The following is a 20548-nucleotide window of genomic DNA, read 5'->3' as shown; positions in this document are numbered from 1 at the left end:
ATGTCAGTTTTGCTGCAGCAGGTTCTATACATGGTACAGATGTGCCACTTTACAGGCAGACTAAAGGGACCCCCAGGAATTATATTTAAAGGAATTTTTCATTTCTGAAGGAAAATAAATCATTTAAAACCACTTGTGGCTATAATGAATTGTCGGCTCCCAGCATCACAGAGACAAGTAATTGAAAGTCATTGATAAAAAATAAAAAAAATGCGTGGGGGTCCCCCCAAATTCAATTACCAGGCCCTTCAGGTCTGGTATGGATATTACGGGGAACCCTGCGCAAAATAAAAAAAAATGACGTGGGGTTCCCCCCAAATATCCATACCAGACCCTTCAGGTCTGGTATGGATTTTAAGGGGAACTCCGGGCCAAATTTAAAAAAAAATGGCATAGAGTTCCCCCAAAAATCCATTCCAGACCCTTATCCGAGCACGTAACCTGGCCAGCCGAAGGAAAAGAGGGGGGGACGAGAGTGCGCCCCCCCTCCTGAACCGTACCAGGCCACATGCCCTTAACATGGGGAGGATGTCCCCATGTTGATGGGGACAAGGGCCTCATCCCCACAACCCTTACCTGGTGGTTGTGGTGGTCTGCAGGTGGGGGGCTTATCGGAATCTGGAAGACCCCTTTAACAAATCCTGGCCCCCCCATGTGAATTGGTAAGGGGTACATTGTACCTCTACCATTTCACAAAGAAATTGTAAAAATGTTTAAAAAAACACACAGACACCGTTGGGAAAGTCCTTTAATAAAACTATAAATAAATAAAAATAAAAAAAGATTCTAGCGGTGGTAATCCAGTCTCAATCTCCATCCCAGCAGTGTCAGATCCAGCTATGGATGATCTCCAGGCTCCAGCGATAATTGTCCAGCGAGGAACAGCACACGATCCTGTCTCCAGTCCACCGGAGACACCCCGGGAATGATTTGGCGGGAGCCAGTGACAGCTCTTATGTAGCTGAGGGGGGGGTCACCCATCACGTGACTCCGTCCTCCTCTGACGCAAGGGGAAACCCGGGCTTTCCCAGTGGTGTGCAGGTGACCCCGTCCCCTCTGATGCAATGGGAAACCTGTGTTACATCAGAGGGGGCGGGGTCACCCGTCACGTCACTTGGAAAGACCGGGTTTCCCCTTGCGTCAGAGGGGATGGGGTCACTTGACGGGTGGACCCGCCCTCAGCTACATAAGAGCTGTCACTGGCTCAAGCCGCATCATTCCCGGGGTGTCTCCGGTGGACTGGAAAAGGATGGTGTGCTGTTCCTCGCTGAACAATCATCGCTGGAGCCTGGAGATCATCCATCACTGGATCCGACACCGCTGGAGTGGAGATCGAGACTGGATTACCACCGCTGGAATCTTTTTTTTATTTTAATTTTTTTTATTTTTAATAAAGGACTTTCCCAACGGTGTCTGTGTGTTTTTTTAATTTTATTTTTACACTTTCTTCGTGAAATGGTAGGGGTACAATGTATCGATTACCAATTCACATAGGGGTGGGGCGGGATCTGGGGTCCCCTTTGTTTAAGGGGTCTTCCAGATTCCGATAAGCCCCCTGCTCGCAGACCCCCACAACCACTGGGCAAGGGTTGTGGGGAAAAGGCCCTTGTCCCCATCAACATGGGGACATCCTCCCTATGTTGAGGGCATGTGGCCTGGTACGGTTCAGGAGGGGGGGTGCTCTCTCGTCCCCCCCTATTTTCCTGCTGCCTGCCAGGTTGCATGTTTGGATAAGGGTCTGGTCTGGATTTTTGGGGGAACTCCACACCATATTTTTTTTTTTTATTTGGCCCGGAGTTCCTCTTAAAATCCGTATTTGGGGGGGACCCCACGTAATTTTTTTTAATTTTGCGCAGGGTTCCCCTTAACCATTTAAGCCCCGGACCAATATGCTGGCTAAAGACCCAAGGTGTTTTTACAGTTCGGGACTGCGTCGCTTTAACAGACAATTGCGCGGTCGTGCGACGTGGCTCCCAAACAAAATTGGCGTCCTTTTTTCCCCACAAATAGAGCTTTCTTTTGGTGGTATTTGATCACATCTGCGGTTTTTAGTTTTTGCGCTATAAACAAAAATAGAGCGACAATTTTGAAAAAAATTCAATATTTTTTACTTTTTGCTATAATAAATATCCCCCAAAAACATATATAATTTTTTTTTCCTCAGTTTAGGCCGATACGTATTCTTCTACCTATTTTTGGTAAAAAAAAAACGCAATAATCGTTTATCAGTTGGTTTGCGCAAAATGTATAGCGTTTACAAAATAGGGGATAGTTTTATTGCATTTTTATTTTTTTTTTATTTTTTTACTACTAATGGCGGCGATCAGCGATTTTTTTTCGTGACTGCAACATTATGGCAGACACTTCGGACAATTTTGACACATTTTTGGGACCATTGTCATTTTCACAGCAAAAAATGCATTTAAATTGCATTCTTTATTGTGAAAATGACAGTTGCAGTTTGGGAGTTAACCACAGGGGGTGCTGTAGGAGTTAGGGTTCACTTTGTGAGTGTTTACAACTGTAGGGGGGTGTGGCTGTAGGTGTGACGTCATCGATCGTGTCTCCCCTATAAAGGGGATGACGCGATCGATACGCCGCCACAGTGAAGCACGGGAAAGCCGTGTTTACACACGGCTCTCCCCGTTCTTCAGCTCCGGGGACCGATCGCCGCACTCGAGCGGCGATCGGTTCCGCTGGACCCACGGTCCCGGAGCTTTGGACCGGGTCGCGGGAGCGCGGCGCGCGCCCGCGACCCACGGCTGGGTACAAGTACAGGACGTATATATACGTGCTTGTGCCCAGCCGTGCCATTCTGCCGACGTATATGTGCAGGAGGCGGTCCGGAAGTGGTTAATATCCATGCCAGACCTGAAGGGCCTGGTAATTGAATTTGGGGGGACCCCCACGCATTTATTTTTTATCAATGACTTTCAATGACTTTGATCTGTATTGCCGGGAGCCGACAATTCATTATAGCCGCGATTGGTTTTAAATTACTATAGAAATTACATTTTGTGCAGGGACTCTTCTAAGCACGGGAAACAAGCGCTACTTTACAGGCTAACTATAGACACCCCCCAGGTACGAAATGTATGTGTGGTACCAGAGGAGCATGTGTGGTACCAGAGGAGCATGGGGGTACCAGAGGAGCAAAGGGGGTACCAGAGAAGCATGGGGGTACAGAGAATCAGGGGGGACCAGAGGAGCATTGGGGGAACCAGAGGACTATGTGTGGTACCAAAGGAGCAGGGGTACCAGAGAAGCATTGGGGTACAGAGTAGCAGGGGGGCAGAGGAGCATGGGGGGGAATAGAGGAACAAGGGAAAACAGAGGAGCATGTGGGGGAGGAGAGGAGCATGGGACGGACCAGAGGAACATGGGGGGTACCAGAGGAGCATGTGTGGTACCAGAGGAGCAGGGGGTACCAGAGAAACATGGGGCTACAGAAAAGCAGGGGGACAAGAGGAGCATGTGGGGGACCAGAGAAGCACGTGGGGGACCAGAGGAGTATGTGTGGTACCAAAGGAGCATGTGTGGTACCAGAGGTGCAGGGGGGCACCAGAGAAGCATTGGGGTACAGAGTAGCAGGGGGGAGGCAGAGGAGCAGGGGGGAGGCAGAGGAGCACGGGGGGACCAGAGGAGCATTGGGGGGAATAGAGGAACAACGGAAAACAGAGAAGCATGTGGGGGAGGAGAGGAGCATGGGGCGGTACCAGGGGAGCATGGGGCGGTACCAGAGGAGCATGGGGCTGTACCAGAGGAGCATGGGGGGTACCAGAGGAGCATGGGGGGTACCAGAGGAGCATGAGGGAAAAAAAGGGGCAAGGGGGACCAGAGGAACATGGGGGGAATAGAGGAACAGTGGAAAACAGAGGAGCATGTGGGGGAGAAGAGGAACACAGGGGCGCCCAGGGGAGCACGGAGGGTACCAGAGGAGCATGGGGATACCAGAGGAGCACAGGGAGTACCAGAGGAGCAGGGGGGACCAGAGGACAGGGAAGGGGACAGACAGCTGACTCAATAGCTATAGCCTGGGAGTTTCTCACTTTCCTGCCTAATCCTGTCCTGTTTCTGTGGGGGGGGACGCGGGTGAAAGAATGTCTAGCTTTCCCACTGTGAGGCACTGACCCAGAGTCCAGGTGGTTGGAGACTCCTGACATAGGGGACAGAACATTAAAAAGATATATAATTATTCAGTCGTTCTTCTTTAAGTGGTTATATGCTAATGTTAGTTTCTATATTTTATAACAATAAATTATTGTTCTCCAGATTTTTGAAATGTCTTACTGTGGAAAGTGGAAACAGCCAATCTCTTTTCTCTCCAGTGACGTGTTTGGTAGCCAGGTGGTGTTCCAAGATAGCAGAAATGAATGTCTCTTGAAATGAACGGTGAGCAGCTTGTGAAAATCCTTCACTGTATTATTTGATATGTAAAATGATTATTTTCGGGAAGGTCCTACATTAAATGTCAACTGTCCGAAAATGGGGCTTAAAAGCCTCAAACCAGATCCTTGGAACAACCACTTTAGGGGGGGGGGGGGGCTCCAACTCATGTTTTCTAGACACAGGGGGTAGATTCAGGTAGGGGCGCTCAAAACTGCGTTGGCGTAATATAAGAAATTTACGTTACGCCTCCGCAAGTTTTACTGGCAAGTGCTTGATTCACAAAGCACTTGCCGGTAAAGTTGCGGAGGCGTAGCGTAAAAGGGGTCGGCGTAAGCGCGTGTAGTTTAAATGATCCCGTAGGGGGCGTGAATCATTTAAATTAGGCGCGTTCCCGCGTCGAACATCCCGCGCATGCGCCGTCCCTAAAATTTCCCGACGTGCATTGCGGCAAATGACGTCGCAAAATTTGAAAATCGCGACGCGGGAACGACGTCCATACTTAACATTGGCTGCGCCTCCTAATAGCAGGAGCAGCCTTACGATGAAAGCGACTTACGCAAACAACGTAAAAAACTAACGTCGGTCGCGCGTACGTTTGTGAATCAGCGTAAGTATGCAATTTGCATACTCTACGCTGAAAACTACCGGAGCGCCACCTAGCGGCCACCGTAAGAATGCACCCTAAGATACGACTGCATAAGAGCCTTATGCCAGTGGTATCTTAGGCTACAGTCGGCGTATCGGGCTTTCTGAATACAGAAAGTCGATACGCCGGCGCTACTTAGCAATTACGCTGCGTATCTATGGATACGCAGGCGTAATTGCTTCCTGAATCTACCCCAGGTGCATTGTTAGAATTTATGCCACGTGCCTTTAACAGTGAAATGCTGTACCTTACATGTGTATTGCACCTCGACAATCAGGGTATGATCTCATTGTGGTGTATGAGTGTCAGAAACCATGAATCAGACCGAGACAGAAGTACAGTTAATCACACTTGTTTAATAATAATAATAAAAACATAAACAGAGTGGGCTAGATTCAGGTAGAATTAGGCGAGCGTAGCGTATCTCAGATACACTACGCCGCCGTAAGTTTGAGCAGCAAGTCCTGTATTCACATAGAACCTGTGCTGAAACTTACGGCGGCGCAGTGTAACTGGGCCGGCATAAGCCCGCCTAATTCAAAATAGGCTGGTTGGGGGCGTGTTCTATGTAAAATACTAGTGACCCCACGTATTTGACGTTTTTAATTAACGGCGCATGCGCCGTCCGTGGACGTATCCCAGTGCGCATGCTCCAAATGACGTCGGCAAATTGTCATGCTTTCGACGTGAACGTAAATTACAGCCAGCCCCATTCACAGACGAGTAACGCAAACGACGTAACATTTTCAAATTTCGACGCGGGAACAACGGCCATACTTAACATTGGCTGCGCCATTTTTTTGGTGGTTTATCTTCACGCCTGAAAACCCCTTACGTAAACGGCGTATCTTTACTGCGACGGCCGAGCGTACGTTCGTGAATCGGCGTATCTAGCTGATTTACATATTCTAGGCGTAAATCAGCGTACACGCCCCTAGCGGCCAGCGTAAATATGCAGTTAAGATCCGACGGCGTAGGAGACATACGCCGGTCGTATCTTAGCAACATTTAAGCGTATCTCAGTTTGAGCATATGCTTAAAGTTGCGACGGCAGGGATTCGGACTTACGACGGTGTATCTACTGATACGCCCTCGTAAGTCTATGTGAATCTACCCCAGTAAGCGTAGTCAAAACATAGTCAGAGTTCAGGAACCGGATCGGGTAGTCAGCGAAGCCAAAGTCAGAGAGCCAGAGATAAATGTAGTAGAACAGAAAACGGGATCAGGAGCCAGAAGGGACGTCAGCCAAGCAAGTCTTCAACAGGAACTGAGCTGGATGGCTCAAGTAGGCGGGACTGACGAGCAGGATCATCAACAGATGAGTCACTATGGAGAGATAGGAGCTGGGCAATTTGCAAACAGCCGAGCGGCCAGCTCAGAGAAGGAAGGGCTGAGCCCAACCCCGACACCGAGGGCATAAATAATGTGACACACTCAGAGTATAAGAAATAAACTTGCACCACATATGAATAACTGGCACCTAAAGGTGACATACATCTTCCAGGGCATTCCAGGAGCCCCAAGATCCATAACGCTCTATATTTCACAGCTATGAGATTTCCTCACTGACCATTAGGTAAAGGGAATGGGAGAGAAAAGGCCAGAATTCTTCACCACAGCAGCTAGAGGCCTTCATAAAGTGCACTTTGGACTTCCGCAACTTTCTGGAGGATATCTAAGGAAGGTTCTATTCATATCAGCCGCCACTTCACTAATGTTAGTGGGAGTTGAGGTATACGTTAAATGCGTTATACATTTTGAGGCCTACATGCTTTAGACATACTACATGACCTATGGCTGCATGGGAAGCTGGGAAGTGACTGACTTTAGTCTCTGCCCGGTCATCTGCTGATGAGGTTTTATTAAAATAATGGATGTGGGAGTCACTGAAGAGGTATGGGTCAGGTCACAACAGCCGCCCCCAGTCATACACAGCTTAGCGGTGTCACCGACTAAGGTGGTTACAGAAACCCCATCAATTATGAAGGGATTCTGTACCTTCTTCCAAGATCTTTACTCCTCGAAAGTATCCTATCCCGAAACTTCCTTAACTCAATTCTTGGATGACATTACCCTCCCGACAAATCAGGGGGAGGATAAAAATATATTGAATTCACCCTTATCCCTGGAGGAGCTGCAGCTCGCCCTGGCAACGTTCCCTAACTCTAAGGCACCAGGTAATGATGGCCTCCCTATTGAAGAGCCACGGGTGGCAGTTGTGAGAGTGTTTCCCCTCCCTCACTTTTTGTGTGACTAAACTAGCTGAAGAACAATTGGCAGGTGGAGTTTAGTTGTTTAATAAATTGAAAGCTGGAGATGGGGTGTAGACATTTTGAGGAACCCTCATCACAAGGTAGTCCAAGTCCCAGAATGCCCAGCAGGATACATTTTGCTTTGTTAGTAGATTCTCCATCACTGCAGTATGGTGAAGGATTAATTAGGAGATGGAGATATCAGGAGAAGTCTGTAGGTCACAATGTCTTCTTCTCACAGACGTATTGGTAACTATCGGAGCAGGAAGAAGAGCTCCAGCCCTCTCCGTCTTCCAAAAAAACACACCTTTCTTCAATGTGGTGTTGGAAAAGTTCAAAGAAATGTTCAGAGCTATCCTGGTCAAATCCATAGTAATCCCAGCTAAAAGGCTGCCCCTCTCTCCAGAACCTGCCGGGGAAAAAAAGGACATTAGTCACTGGGCCACTGGGCCAGTGCTGATAGTGGGGTAGATTCACATACCTTTTGCGGTGGCATATCTCCAGATACGCCGCCGTAATTTGAAATCCGCGCCCGCGTAGCGTTACGCCGATTCTCAAAGGCAGTTACGCTGAAAAAATAGGCTTCCTCCACCGACGTAACATGATTGCGGCAGCGCAGAATTGTGTGCAATATAACTTTGGCCGCTAGGGGCGCTTCCGTTGTTGTCGGCGTAGAATATGCTAATTTCCTAGATACGCCGTTTCACAAACGTACGTGCGCCCGGCGGTAGTTTTTTACGCCTTTTGCGTAAAGGCTTTTTCTGCGTAAGGCTGCTCCTGCTATTAGGAGGCGCAGCCAATGTTAAGTATGGACGTCGTTCCCGCTTCGAAATTTTAATTATTTACGTTGTTTGCGTAAGTCGTTCGCGAATAGGGCTGGACGTATTTTACATTCACATCGAAACCAATACGTCGTTACGCCGTACTTGGAAGCAATGCACACTGGGATATGTACACGGACGGCGCATGCGCCGTTCGTAAATCACGTCAATCACATCAGGTCATCACATATTACCATAAAACACGCCCCCCTTCCCCATTTGAATTACGCACGCTTACGCCGGCCCCATTTACGCTACGCCGCCGCGACTTACGGAGCAAGTGCTTTGTGAATACTGCACTTGCTCCTGTAAGTTGCGGAGGCGTAGCGTAAATACACTATGCTGCACCGCCGTAAATTATAGCGTAGCTACCTGAATCTACCCCATTGACTATAACTGTTGGCAAGGTCTAAAAGCAGGTGACTTTTTAAAGCTCGATTGAAGCCTACAGGTAGACTATTTTAGGTAAAAGGTCCAACATCTGCACAGAAAGGGGAACAATTTTTTGTTTATTGAATGTAATGTGAGAAGGAAGAAGATCATGTGACTTACTTTGGAGATCTCTCATAAGATGTGCCGTCCACCCACGTCCAGATTCCCTTATCAACTGAAAGACCGATCCACAAACTCTGGGACTGTGAAATGTTGCTTAGAAAATTCTATATAAAAAAAGAAAAAATCACTACATAATATTTTATATACTCCCCAGAAGAGCTTACACATTAATGTCTACAACTAGAACCAAAATACCAGTAGAGTAGTGGGGGTGCAGTTAGCTCTGCTCTTCTAGGCGTTATTCTAGGAGTATTGATGATGAGTGGGCAGGATGTCCATCAGTCTTTCTGCCCCGGCCTTCATGTTCCTTCTGTAGTGATGTTGTCTAGTCTTGTTGTGTATTGTTTGAGCATGGGCAGAAGGCCTCTCTCAGGCTTTCTGACCCAGTTTCGGGGGTTCTATCTGTGGCTACACTGTTTAATCTTGCTGTGTATTGATGGGAAGTGGGCAGAATGTCTCTATTTGCCTTTATGCCCAGGTTTCAGTGTTTCGTCTGTGGCTATGCTGTCCTAGTCTTGTGTATTGATACACAGCAGGTGGAATGTCTCTCTCAGTCTTTCTGTCCCAGTCTTGGGGTTCTATCTGTAGCTACATCGTTTAATCTTATTGTGTATTACCTTGGGGGGAGGGGGGTGTTCATAATGTCTCAGTCTTTTTTTCCCAGCCTTTGAGTTTTTTCTGTGGCTACATTGTTTAATCTTGTTGTGTATTCATAGAGAGTGGGCAGAATGTGTCTCCCTGAATCTTTCTGCTGTTGTGGACATTTTATGAAGATTTATTCAATATGTATTGTCATAGTGTGGCCCAGTGTTATTACTCCTGCGGCCCGCTCTAAAGAGCTGACTGGGGCAGGCTGACGCTGGTTGAGTCCCGTCTGGTAGTGGAAAACTTCTTGAGGTTGGAGAGACGTGTTTGCAGAGTGGGGATATGTCTGTCGGCGAAGGACCCCTGTGCACAAAACGATCGCCTGAGGAGATATGTTCGCTCTGCAAGGACATTATTGGTTATAGGCGGATGTACTCTCTTGTCTTTGCTGTGTCTGATCAGCATGGTCGGGATTCGTTGCATACACCTGCAGATAGCCTCCAATCCACAAGGAACGGTAGTATAATCCGGGTATGCGTTGTTCTCTGAAACAGCGCAGAATAAGGATTCCCATCAGCGGTAATATAGGAGCTTTTGGGTTGTTTTGGTCAGAGACAGAGTCCATGTTTGTTTAGCTTCCATGCACCCTGTCTCTGCTCAGACACACCCATAGGAATCCTTTAACTATTTTTCATTGGTTGTTTGTATTACATCAAAGGATCTCGTGTGCACTCCCCCCCCCCCTTTCCCTTCCTGTGAGTGCCCTACCCTTTACTGTTTGTCATTACCTGTGATGTCATTTTGTATTGAGGAAGCGATTGACTATTGTGGTGATTACTTCCCGTTTGTAATTTATTTTGTTGTCTTTGAATAAAAGAACCAGTGAACTGCTCGGCATGTTACTTCTGTGGCCACATTGTCTAGTCTTGTTGTGCATTGATGGAGAGTAGACAGAAAGTCTGTCAGTTCTTCTTCCCCAGGCTTGTGGTTCTTTCTGTGGATAAGTTGTCCAGTCTTGTTATGCATTGATGGGGGGGCAGAATGTTTCTCTTTAGCCTTTATGCCCATGTTTTGGCGTTCTTTATGTGGCTGTATTGTTTAATCTTGTTGTGTATTGATAGGGAGTGGGCAGGATGTTTCAATGTGTATCTTTTACGCCTCTTTCATACGAAGCAGATCCGCTGGATGGACTCCGCCAGCTCAGCGGGAGATCAACTTGTCAGGGCCTTGCCGTTCTCTATGGGGGGATCGGATGAAAACGGACAACCTGCCCATTTTCATCCGATCCGTTCTGCTTGACGGACGGTGAATGTATCGCCATTCGTCTGTTTTGAGCGGATCTTGTTGGATCGGATGGCAGGCAGGTGTCAGAAAACACATATCCGCTGACATCTGCCTGCCCCTAGAAGTCAATGGGTGGCCTGCTCAGATCCGCCTGAAAAACAGACAGGCAGATCCGTGGCCATTGTGTGAAATGGGCCTTAAAGTGGTGGTTCACCCTAAAAAACAAGTTTCTACCATGAAATCCAGCATACTAGCGTGAGCTACAGTATGCCTTTATTTTATTTTTTGTGCCATACTCACAGTTTAATCCCGTAGTCAAGTTTCAGACTCCCCGCGGGAGGAGGCGTTCCTATGCAGAGAGGAACATGATTGGCGGCTGGCTATGGCGCATCACGCTTCCCGAAAATAGCCGGAGTAGGACTCGGCTCGTCACGGCGCTATACGGCTATACAGACTAGGAGCTGACTGCGCAGGCGCCGTGAAGAGCCAAGTCCTATTTCGGCTATTTTCGGGAAGCGTGACGCGCCATAGCCGGCCGTCAATCATGTTCCCCTCTGCATAGGAACGCCTACTCCCGCGGGGAGTCTGAAACTTAACTACGGGATTAAACTGTGAGTACGGCGCAAAAAAATAAAATAAAGGCATACTGTAGCTCTCGCTAGTATGCTGGATGGCATGGTAGAATTTTTTTTTTTTTTTAGAGTGAACCCCCGCTTTAAGCTTTCTTCTCCAGCCTTGGTGTTCCTTCTTTGGCTATGTTGTCAAGTTCTGTTGTGAATTGATGGATAGTGGGCAGAAAAATCTCTTTCACACTTTATGCCCCAACCTTGGTATTCCGTCTGGGGCTATGATGTCCAGTCTTGTTATGCATTAATGAAGAGTAAGCAAAATGTCTCTTTCTGCCCCGACCTTGGTGTTTTATATGTGGCTGGCTAGGTTGTTAGGTCTGGCATTATATTGATGATGGGTGGAATGTCTTGCTTAGGATTTTTTCCCCAACCTTGGTGTTCTTTCTGTGCCTGTGTTGTCAAGTCTTATTGTGTATTGATGGATAGTGAGTGGATTGTCTCTCTTAGGTTTTCTGCCCCAGCCTTGGTTTTCTTTCTTTGGCTATGTTTCTACTCTTGTTAGTGTGATGCTGGAGTAGGTTAGCTGGGGACTGGCAGCCCCCATGTGACAGGTCTATTTAAAGGGGCACCACCTACACATTGTTATCCTCACCATCTCCTCCAGGCTGTTGATGACCATCAGGTGACTCTTCTTATCCTCACAGTGTTTCTTGGCGTAATTCCACGGCCTCGCGTAGCGGGAGAGGTAGTAACAGTTTAGGCCAAAGTGTGTCCATTCTGAACCGCACAATGGATCAGTGGTGCCTGGGAGGGGGAAAGAGAAAGCATGGAGGAAAAAATAAAGAAGGAATAGAGGAGAAGAGGAGAAAGAAGCGAGAGAGGAGAGAGAAGGGTGGATGAGAATCGTAGGTAGACTATTGTAGTTGACAGAAAAACTGGAAGGGTCTTGTTATGTTGGAGACCAGCAGGTGATTTTTTTTTCCTGCATCTGTTTCTATTAAAGCTGACCTTTCATCAAAGGTTTGTAAATGATGTGTACATAGACAATGGAATCAATCCCTGGAACCTCTTCCCTGTACCTGGAATAGCTCAATCTTAATAGAGAGTTCATTCTCTAAGGGTGGAACCCCAAATATATTCCCATCACACTCTATTCTGCATACGCCCTGGATTATGAGGGGGCTGCAGCAACAGCCAGCTAGTTACCTGGTAGAACAACATAGAAGAAAGTATGTCACTAGTAGAGTTTGGGCCGAACATTGGCTGTTCTCCTCGTTTAGGGAACACCCACATTTGCAGGGTGTTTGGCAGGTGTTTGACACACCAAACGCCCTGCAATGCACTGGGTGCTGCACAGTGCATGCTGCGCCCTTCGGGTCTACTATGGATTTTAAGGGTTCCCCCCCAAAATGCCTACCAGACCCTTATCGGAGCATTCAGCCTGGCAGGTCATCGGAGCGAACAGCCCCCCTCATGAATCATACCAGACCACATTCCCTCAACATGGAAGAATGTGGTCCCCCACCCCAAAGCGCCTTGTCCCCATGTCAATGTGGACAAGGGTCCCTTCCCCACAACCCTGAGCAGTGGTTTTGTGGGTCTGCAGGCAGGGGGCTTATCAGAATATGGAAGCTTCCTTTAAGAAGAGGGCCCCCAGATCCCAGCCCCCCCCCCTGTGAATGAGTAGGGGATACTCCCTACCTCCTACTCATTCACCAAAAACTTTTTGGACAATTCCTTTATAAAAAATAAATAAATAAATGTCCCCCGATGTAAATCCATCATCAAACGTGATGCCCGATGCAGCCGCCAGACTCGAAAAATAAAAAAATTGCTCCACACTCATTGAAGCCCGACTGCCGAATGCCTCCTCTGCCATTTAACAGTTCTTATTTAGGTAAGGGCGGAGGCACCTAGCGACGTCACCTTGGGACACTGCTAGCTTATGATATCACTGTCTCAGCATACACCGGTCTGTGATGTCACAAGGGGGCAGTGCCACCAGATGATGTCGCCAAGTGGTCCCGCCCCTTACCTATAAAAGAACTGTCAAACGGCACAGCTTACAAATAAGGGGCCAGCCTTAATGGATGGTGGAAGCGTTCTTTTTATTTTTGTTTTTTGGGGGGTGCCGGGCGGCGTAATTGACAATGGATTTACATGGGGGGAACACTTTTTTTTTAATAAAGGAATTGTCAAAACTGTCTCTGCGTTTATTTCTTTTTGACACTTTTTTGATGAATGGATAGGGGCACTATGTACCCCATACTCATTCACATGGGGGGGCGCGATCTGATGTCCCCCTTCCTAAAGGGGGCTTCCAGATTCCGATAAGCCCCCTGCCCACAGACCCCTTGAGATTCGCAACCCAATGTTAGGGCTGTGCTCAGCCCTTCCTTCTCTAAGCTGGCCGCTCAGCTGTCGGCTAATTGCCAGCTCCTATCTCTCCACAGTGACTCACCTGTTGATGATCCTGCTCGTCAGACCTGCCTACTTAAGCCGTCCACCTCAGATGATCTCTGCCTTCACCTTGGTCAACATCACAGAGACTATCTCCTGCGTTCCTGTTGAAGACTTGCTTGGCTGACGTTCCTTCTGGCTCCAGATCCTGCTTGCTGTTCTACTACGTTCTTCTCTGGTTCCCTGACCTTTGGCTTGGATGACTATCCGATCTGGTTCCTGATCTCTGGCTATGTTTTGACTACGCTTACTCTGTTTATCTTTTTATTATTATTATTATTACTACTATTAAACAAGTGTAATTTAACTGTACTTCTGTCTCGGTCTGATTCATGTTTTTTTTTTTAAATAACTAACAAGTTATACTTACCTCCACTGTGCAGCTCGTTTTGCACAGAGGGGCCCCGAACCTGGTCTTCTGGGGTCCCTCGGCAGCTGTCTCTGGTCCTCCCCGCAAGAACTCCACACATTCATGCGAGCGAGCTCGCATTGTGTGGAATCCCTGCGGGAGGTCTCCCGTGATACAGCGAGCGGCCATAGCCGCTTACTGTATTACTCAGCCCCGCCCCTGGCGCGCCGCATCATTGGATGTGATTGACAGCAGTGCCAGCCAATGGCTGCGCTGCTTTCAATCCATTCACTCTAGCCAATCAACGGCCAGGCTGAGCGGCGAAGAGGATGTCGGGGTCGAGCGTGGGACTTTCGAGGAGCCAGGTAAGTAAAATGGGGGGTGGGGGGGTGCGTTATTGTCTGAATTTTTTCATAGAATGCATTAAGGTGAAAATATTTTTACCTTTACAACCCCTTTACGTTTCTGAGCATGTGCAGTAACTCATAAAAAGGGTGTTTACGTGAAAGTTTCACAGTCATGCTGGCCACTTCTAACTTATTTATAGGTTGGACCACGTGGACAGTGGGTGGGACCTGGGTTGGGCTGACAAAAAAAGTGGATGTGTCAAGTGCGGGTTGTGGGTGGGAGTGACAGAGTCATTGGATTGGGACTAATATTTTGGTAAGAAAGGATCAATTAATAACTGTGAGAAGGTCTGTGGTTGGTTCAGAGAAAATTAAGGTTAGGAGGGAAGGTGCGCCAATTGCCGAAACAGGAAAAAACATACCATTTGGGTTGCGGATTCCATCTGTTAGTCTCCCCACTGCGGCCAAAATCCTCTGATTGTCGCTGGTAAGAGAACCTGTAATATGAACAACGAAAAGATCAATATGTCTGTTAACGAAAACCCATATTTTTCGGAATATTCGTAAATTTGTTAATTCGTAAATTTCTAAATTCGAAAATTCTAAGATTCGAAAATTCAAAAATCTGAAATAATAACAAACTATTAAATTATAGGTATTGGAATTTCCTTTCAAATTTGGCTGTTAGTGACCGTAACTAATACAAATTTATCCGAAGTTACAAATGATCAGAAATAACAAATGCCGCATCTAAACGAATGGAGTGTAACAAATTAATAATAATAAATAACCATAGTAATAATAAAAACTTTTTATTATTACTTTTTATTATTAATTTGTAGACATGTGCAGACAGGAATATTTTGTTTCGTTTTTTCGTTTTCGTTTGGAAAATAAATGTATTTAGTTACTCCCGAAAATCGTTTTGATTTATTTCGTTTTTCGTTGGGGAATAGCTTTCGTCCGAAAATCCAATAATACTTGGTTTCTGTCGAATGGTCAAAAGAATATTCGACGGAACGTTGAATATTTGTAGTTTCCATCGATTGTTCAAAAACTAATATTCGACGGAATGTCGAATCTTTACGTTGCATCGTACATTTCCGTTATATTTGCCTACAAGAATTCTAATGTTGTATGACTAGTGATAATGTCGAATCTATTCTCTATAATGTCGAATCTATTTTCTCATAAATCGAAATCTATTCTCTGTAATGTCGAATCTATTATGTCTATAATGTCGGATCTTTTCTCTATGATGTCGGATCTTTTCTCTATGATGTCGAATCTCTCTATATCGAATTTTTACCGCAACGAAAACGAAAATAAAGCATTTTTTATGTCGGATCTTTCGGTTTTTTCGTTTCTTGCACTTTCGTTATCGTTTGTTAAAACGATAAAGAAAAAAACAGATTTTCAGACGAAAATGCATTCTAACGAAAACGAATGCACATGTCTATTAATTTGTTCCATTCCATTTGTTTAGATGTGGCATTCGTTAACTTGGATAATTCGTAACTTCGGATTTGTATTTGTTACGTTCACTAACAGCCAAATTTGAAAGGAAATCCCAATACCTATAACTTAATCGTTTCTATACATCAGTAATTTAGTTATTATTTAGAATTTTCCGATTTATTTTCTTATTTTCCGATTTATGAATTTTCAAATTTACGAAATGCGAGCAGAACGAATGACCCGAAAAACAAAAACAAAAAATATTAAATATTATTTCGGATTTTCGTTCTTTTGTATTTTTGTATTTATTTACTTATTTTCTGATTTACGAATTTACGAATTGACAAATTATTACAAATTTACAGATTTTCGAATTTATGAATTTTTGAAATTTACGAATTTATGAATTGCGATCATAAGGAATGGCCCGAAAAACGAGAAAAAAATAAAAAACAAATGAAATGAAAAACAAACACATTTTTTGGCAGTGCACATGTCTAGTAAATAGTCATTTATGAATTGCATAACTTTATACAGGCTTTGATCAAAATCATCTCATAGTCGGGAAACTAAAATGGGCCTGGTGTGGAATTTGGGGGGCCCCCATGCATTTTGGTTCGAGGTTACCCTTAACCACTTCCCGCCCGGTCAATAGTCAATTGATGTCCGGGAAGTGGTGGTGAAATCCTGACTGGACGTCTATCGATGTCCTGTAGGATGTCATGCCAGCGCACGCCCGTTGGGCCGCGGTGTGGCGATCGGTGATGCGGGGCGTCAATCTGACACCCTGCATCTCCGATCTCAGTAAAGAGCCTCCGGCGGAGGCTCTTTACCACGTGATCAGCCATGTGATCACGATGTAAACAGGAAGAGCCATTGATCGGCTCTTCCTCACTCGCGTCTGACAGACGCGAGTAGAGGAGAGCCGATCAGCGGCTCTCCTGACAGGGGGGGGGTTCGCGCTGATTGTTTATCAGCGCAGCCCCCCCCTCAGATGCCAACACTGGACCACCAGGGAGTGCCCCCCGGTGCTCAATAGAGCAAAAAAAAATTAACACAATCGATGCCAATCAGTGCCCACAAATGGGCACTGACTGGCAACATGGGCACTGGCTGGAATGATGCCCAGCAATGCCATCAGTGCCACCCCTCTGTGTCCATCAGTGCCACCCAGTGTCCATCAGTGCCACCTCTTAGTGCCCATCTATGCCCAGTGCCCACCTATCAGTGCCCATCTGTGCCACCCATAAGTACCCATCAGTGCCACCCATGAGTGCCCATCAGTGCCACCAAAAAGTGCCCATCAGTGCCGCCAAAGAGTGCCCATCAGTGCTGCCTATGAGTGCCCATCAGTGCAGCATACCAGCGCCGCCTATCAGTGCCCATCAGTGCTGCCTATCGGTGACCATTAGTGCCACCTCATCGGTTCCCATCAGTGCCACCTCATCGGTGCCCATAATTGAAGAAGAAAACGTACTTATTTACAAAACAATTAACAGAAAAAAATAAAAAATATATTTTTTTCAAACATTTCGGTCTTTATTTAGTTGTTGCGCAAAAAATAAAAATCGCAGAGGTGATCAAATACCACCAAAAGAAAGCTCTATTTGTGGGAACAAAATGATAAAAAAAATTCATTTGGGTACAGTGTAGCACGACCGCGCAATTGTCATTCAAATTGCGACAGCGCTGAAAGCTGAAAATTGGCCTGGGCGTAAGTGCCCCCCGGTATGTAAGTGGTTAATATTCATACCAGACCCAAATGGCCTGGTAATAGACTGGGGGGGAACCCATGCCGTTTTTTTCCAATGACTTTTATCTGTATTGCCGGGACCCGACAATACATTGTAGCCGCGAGTAGTTTTAAATGACTTTTTGTCCTTTAGTAGACCTGGACACCAAACACCAAAGCATAGCCTGGAATACCGGGGGGCCTGGGAAGCTTGCATTGGACAGATCTAACCCAAGCCATTATTATTACAGTTACCTGAGATTTCATCCGACAGAAAAAGGTTCACCAGAGACTTGATATTCGTCACTTTACTCGTCACGTCGTGTTCTGAGGAGACAGGAAATCAATCTTTAGTCCGATAAACTGGACACATGTTCATCTTCTCAGATGTTTCTGCTGCCCACAAATACCCTTACCCAGGAGGGCTGACCCACATACAGACTCTTCCCATCTCCTCCTCCCCATAACATTGGGGAAGGGGTTCTGTAGTCCAGCAGAAGAATACTAGGCTGGGATGGCAACGTTACTTGGGATTTCAATATAGAAAAGTCACTGTGTTGTCAGATCTCTGTAGTAAGGAGCTCACTGGATTTCAAGGAGATCAAGAGGTTAAATGATACCTCGACATACAATATAGTTTAACTGAACATTGACCTTGGTGATCTCCAGGATGTGACCAACCGGTGTTTATGTTTTCGTAATTTTATACAGAATATTTCCCCAATTCTACTGTGGCCTGGAAGGATCTATATGATATAAGTGTAGCGGCCTGCTACTTTTCTAGCTGGCACTGCCTTAAATTTAGAGGGTAGTCAGAGAGTTAACTACCTCTGACTGTATTGTTTTGCCAAATTTGGTCTTCTGTTCCAGCCATGGCTGTACAGTAAAGCCCAGACCAGGGGAACGCAGTGTACTGTGTGAAGGGCTGGCGTGACTGACATCACAGGGGACAGAAAACAACCATTGGTTGGCTAGCACCTGGGGGGCGGAGAGAGGAGTTTACTTAAGGGAAGTTTCCCGCCCCCCGGCAAGCACAGCGCTTAGGAAAGTTCCCGCCCACCCTCCCCTTATTATTATTATTATTAGTATGGTATGTGTTGTATTTATGTGTTGGTTGTGTTTTTTCTGTTATTTTTCATTAGCAGGGTCAGGAATTGGATTGTCGTGGCAGCGTTGGTTGGTCTCTGCGGGTAAGGAGTAGACTTTAAGTGGAATTAATGACCTGTCGGTGACAGGGGATGATGATGGTGATGCCAGGAAGGCAATAAGGTTAATTGGTTAAGGACATCTGTTATACTAGAGTCATGTGAGTGACCACTATTGTTGTCTGGGGTGATGGTACCACCCTAGCAGGGGCGAACTGAACATTGAGGCACTCGGGCACTGCCCAAGGGCTCCATGCCACTAGGGGACCCCATCAGGGTTGCCAGGCTCATTAAAACAAGGGACAGAGGGCCAGATTCTTGTACTTTTTCCGCGGCCATAGCGTAAGCCATTTACACTACGCCGCCCCAACTTACTGGAGCAAGTGCCATATTCCTCAAGCACTTGCTCCGTAGTTTGCGGAGGCGTAGTGTAAAAGGCCCGGCGTATCCCCGCGTATTTCAAAGGGGGCGGCTTATATTTAAATTAAGCGCACCCCCGTTCCGATCGAACTGCGCATTCACCGGGCTAAAAATAGCCCAGTGCGCATGCTCCAGTTCTCGGCGGAAAACGTCAATGACGCCGACGTGTGCTTCATTGACGTAAAGTCGTATTCAAGAACGACTTACAAAAACGACGTACCCGACGGGAAAAGACGACGCGGACCCGACGCCATACTTAACATGGCATACGTGGGACTGGCGTAAGGTTACCCCTCATATAGCAGGGGAACCTTACGCTTACGCAAACGACGTAAGCAACGGTTACTCAACGCGATTTCGTTCGGGAATCGGCGTAACAGGCTCATTTGCATAAACAAATGAGACCTGAACGTAAACGCCACCTAGCGGCCGGCAGCGAATTACATTTAAGATCCGACAGTGTAAGTGACTTACACATGTCGGATCTTCAGCGTATCTATGCGAAAATGATTCTAAGAATCACTCGCATAGATACCCGGGTCAAAAAAGAGAGATACGACGGAGTTTCCTGAGATACTCCGTCGTAACTCTTCTGAGAATATGGCCCAGATTGTCAAAATCTGTGGTTTTTTTTACATCTGTCCCTGATATGTCCAAAATCGACATGCTTTTGATGTGAAAATCCTGAGATTTTAGTTGCCCCGCCTCTGTAATGCCTCCTGGCTTGGTGGCCATCTGTAAGCCCGGGGGCCCCATAATCTTCTATTGCCCAGGGGCCCCATGAGTTGTCAGTCCGCCCCTGCACCCTAGGCCAAGGGTGGCAGCAGTCGAGTCAGGGTGTATTGGGTGTTCTTCCTTGGCAGCCAATCAGTGAGAGTTGATCATCTCGCTGTGCATGCTGGGGGATGGTACTTAAGAGACAGATGTCATTAGTTTGGGGTCGTCGTCCGTCCTGGTCAGTCATCCCACCACCCCCCCGTGTGTGGCCCTCCTGGCCGGGGGTGCGTGTTCATGTGTTCCTGGCTCCGGGATCACGTTGGTCCGGGGTTGTGATCTACCAAGTAGGCCCGGTAGTCAGACTGGGTCTACGTTTGCAGAGTGGTCCTGTGCTGTCCGTCCTGGAGGGAGGAAGCCACTCTGTGAAGAACCTGTCTGGGGGAGCACCGAGCACGAGGCTGGTATGCTCAGGAGAGGCCTTGAACTTCATTGAAGGACGCACCATTACTGAGAGGCTGAGTGATGGTCGCCTGTCAGTTCTGAGTTCACAAGAATTTATTCAAGAGAGATCCGAGTGCTTAATCCTGTGCTGAGAGGATTCTGGACTGAATATATATGGGAAGGTCTGTGGCAGAGACTCTACCAAGTTTCCGTGTGACACTCTGGCTGCTAGGCTAGTGAGAGAGGCCTATCCGGGGGCACAATACCCGCTCTGGCTAGAGTGGCGACAAAAGCTGTGTTGCTGGTGTTTCCGGACAAAGTTATACACCTGAACCTACTACCTGTTACCCTTCCACCTTTTCAACTACTTATTTTATT

At 46.8% G+C, this 20548-nt stretch overlaps 1 protein-coding gene across 1 annotated transcript; it reads right to left on the bottom strand.

Moving 5' to 3' along the window:
• Positions 1-7316: 7316 nt before the first annotated feature.
• LOC120933817 (C-type lectin domain family 10 member A-like) lies at positions 7317-17790 on the bottom strand. The gene is made up of 5 exons (XM_040347215.1): positions 17703-17790; positions 14680-14754; positions 11754-11905; positions 8661-8767; positions 7317-7696 (listed from the first exon to the last, which is right to left on the bottom strand). The coding sequence occupies exons 3-5, from the start codon at positions 11778-11780 to the stop codon at positions 7507-7509; spliced, it is 324 nt and encodes a 107-aa protein (XP_040203149.1). The 5' UTR covers positions 11781-11905; positions 14680-14754; positions 17703-17790; the 3' UTR covers positions 7317-7506.
• Positions 17791-20548: the final 2758 nt, after the last annotated feature.

Source organism: Rana temporaria, chromosome 3 (genome assembly GCF_905171775.1).
Source record: "Rana temporaria chromosome 3, aRanTem1.1, whole genome shotgun sequence".
Classification (NCBI taxonomy): domain Eukaryota; kingdom Metazoa; phylum Chordata; class Amphibia; order Anura; family Ranidae; genus Rana; species Rana temporaria.
Note: the sequence above shows the minus strand (reverse complement) of the source record. Positions and strands in the feature narration are given on the sequence as shown.

Coding starts and splice junctions, on each gene's coding strand:
- LOC120933817 (XM_040347215.1), bottom strand. CDS start 11,780: ATGGTCATCAACAGCCTGGAGGAGATG. Junction 8,768..11,753: donor TCAACAGCCTGGAGGAGATG/GTGAGGATAACA, acceptor TTTTTTATATAG/AATTTTCTAAGCAACATTTC. Junction 7,697..8,660: donor TCTTATGAGAGATCTCCAAA/GTAAGTCACATG, acceptor TTTCCCCGGCAG/GTTCTGGAGAGAGGGGCAGC.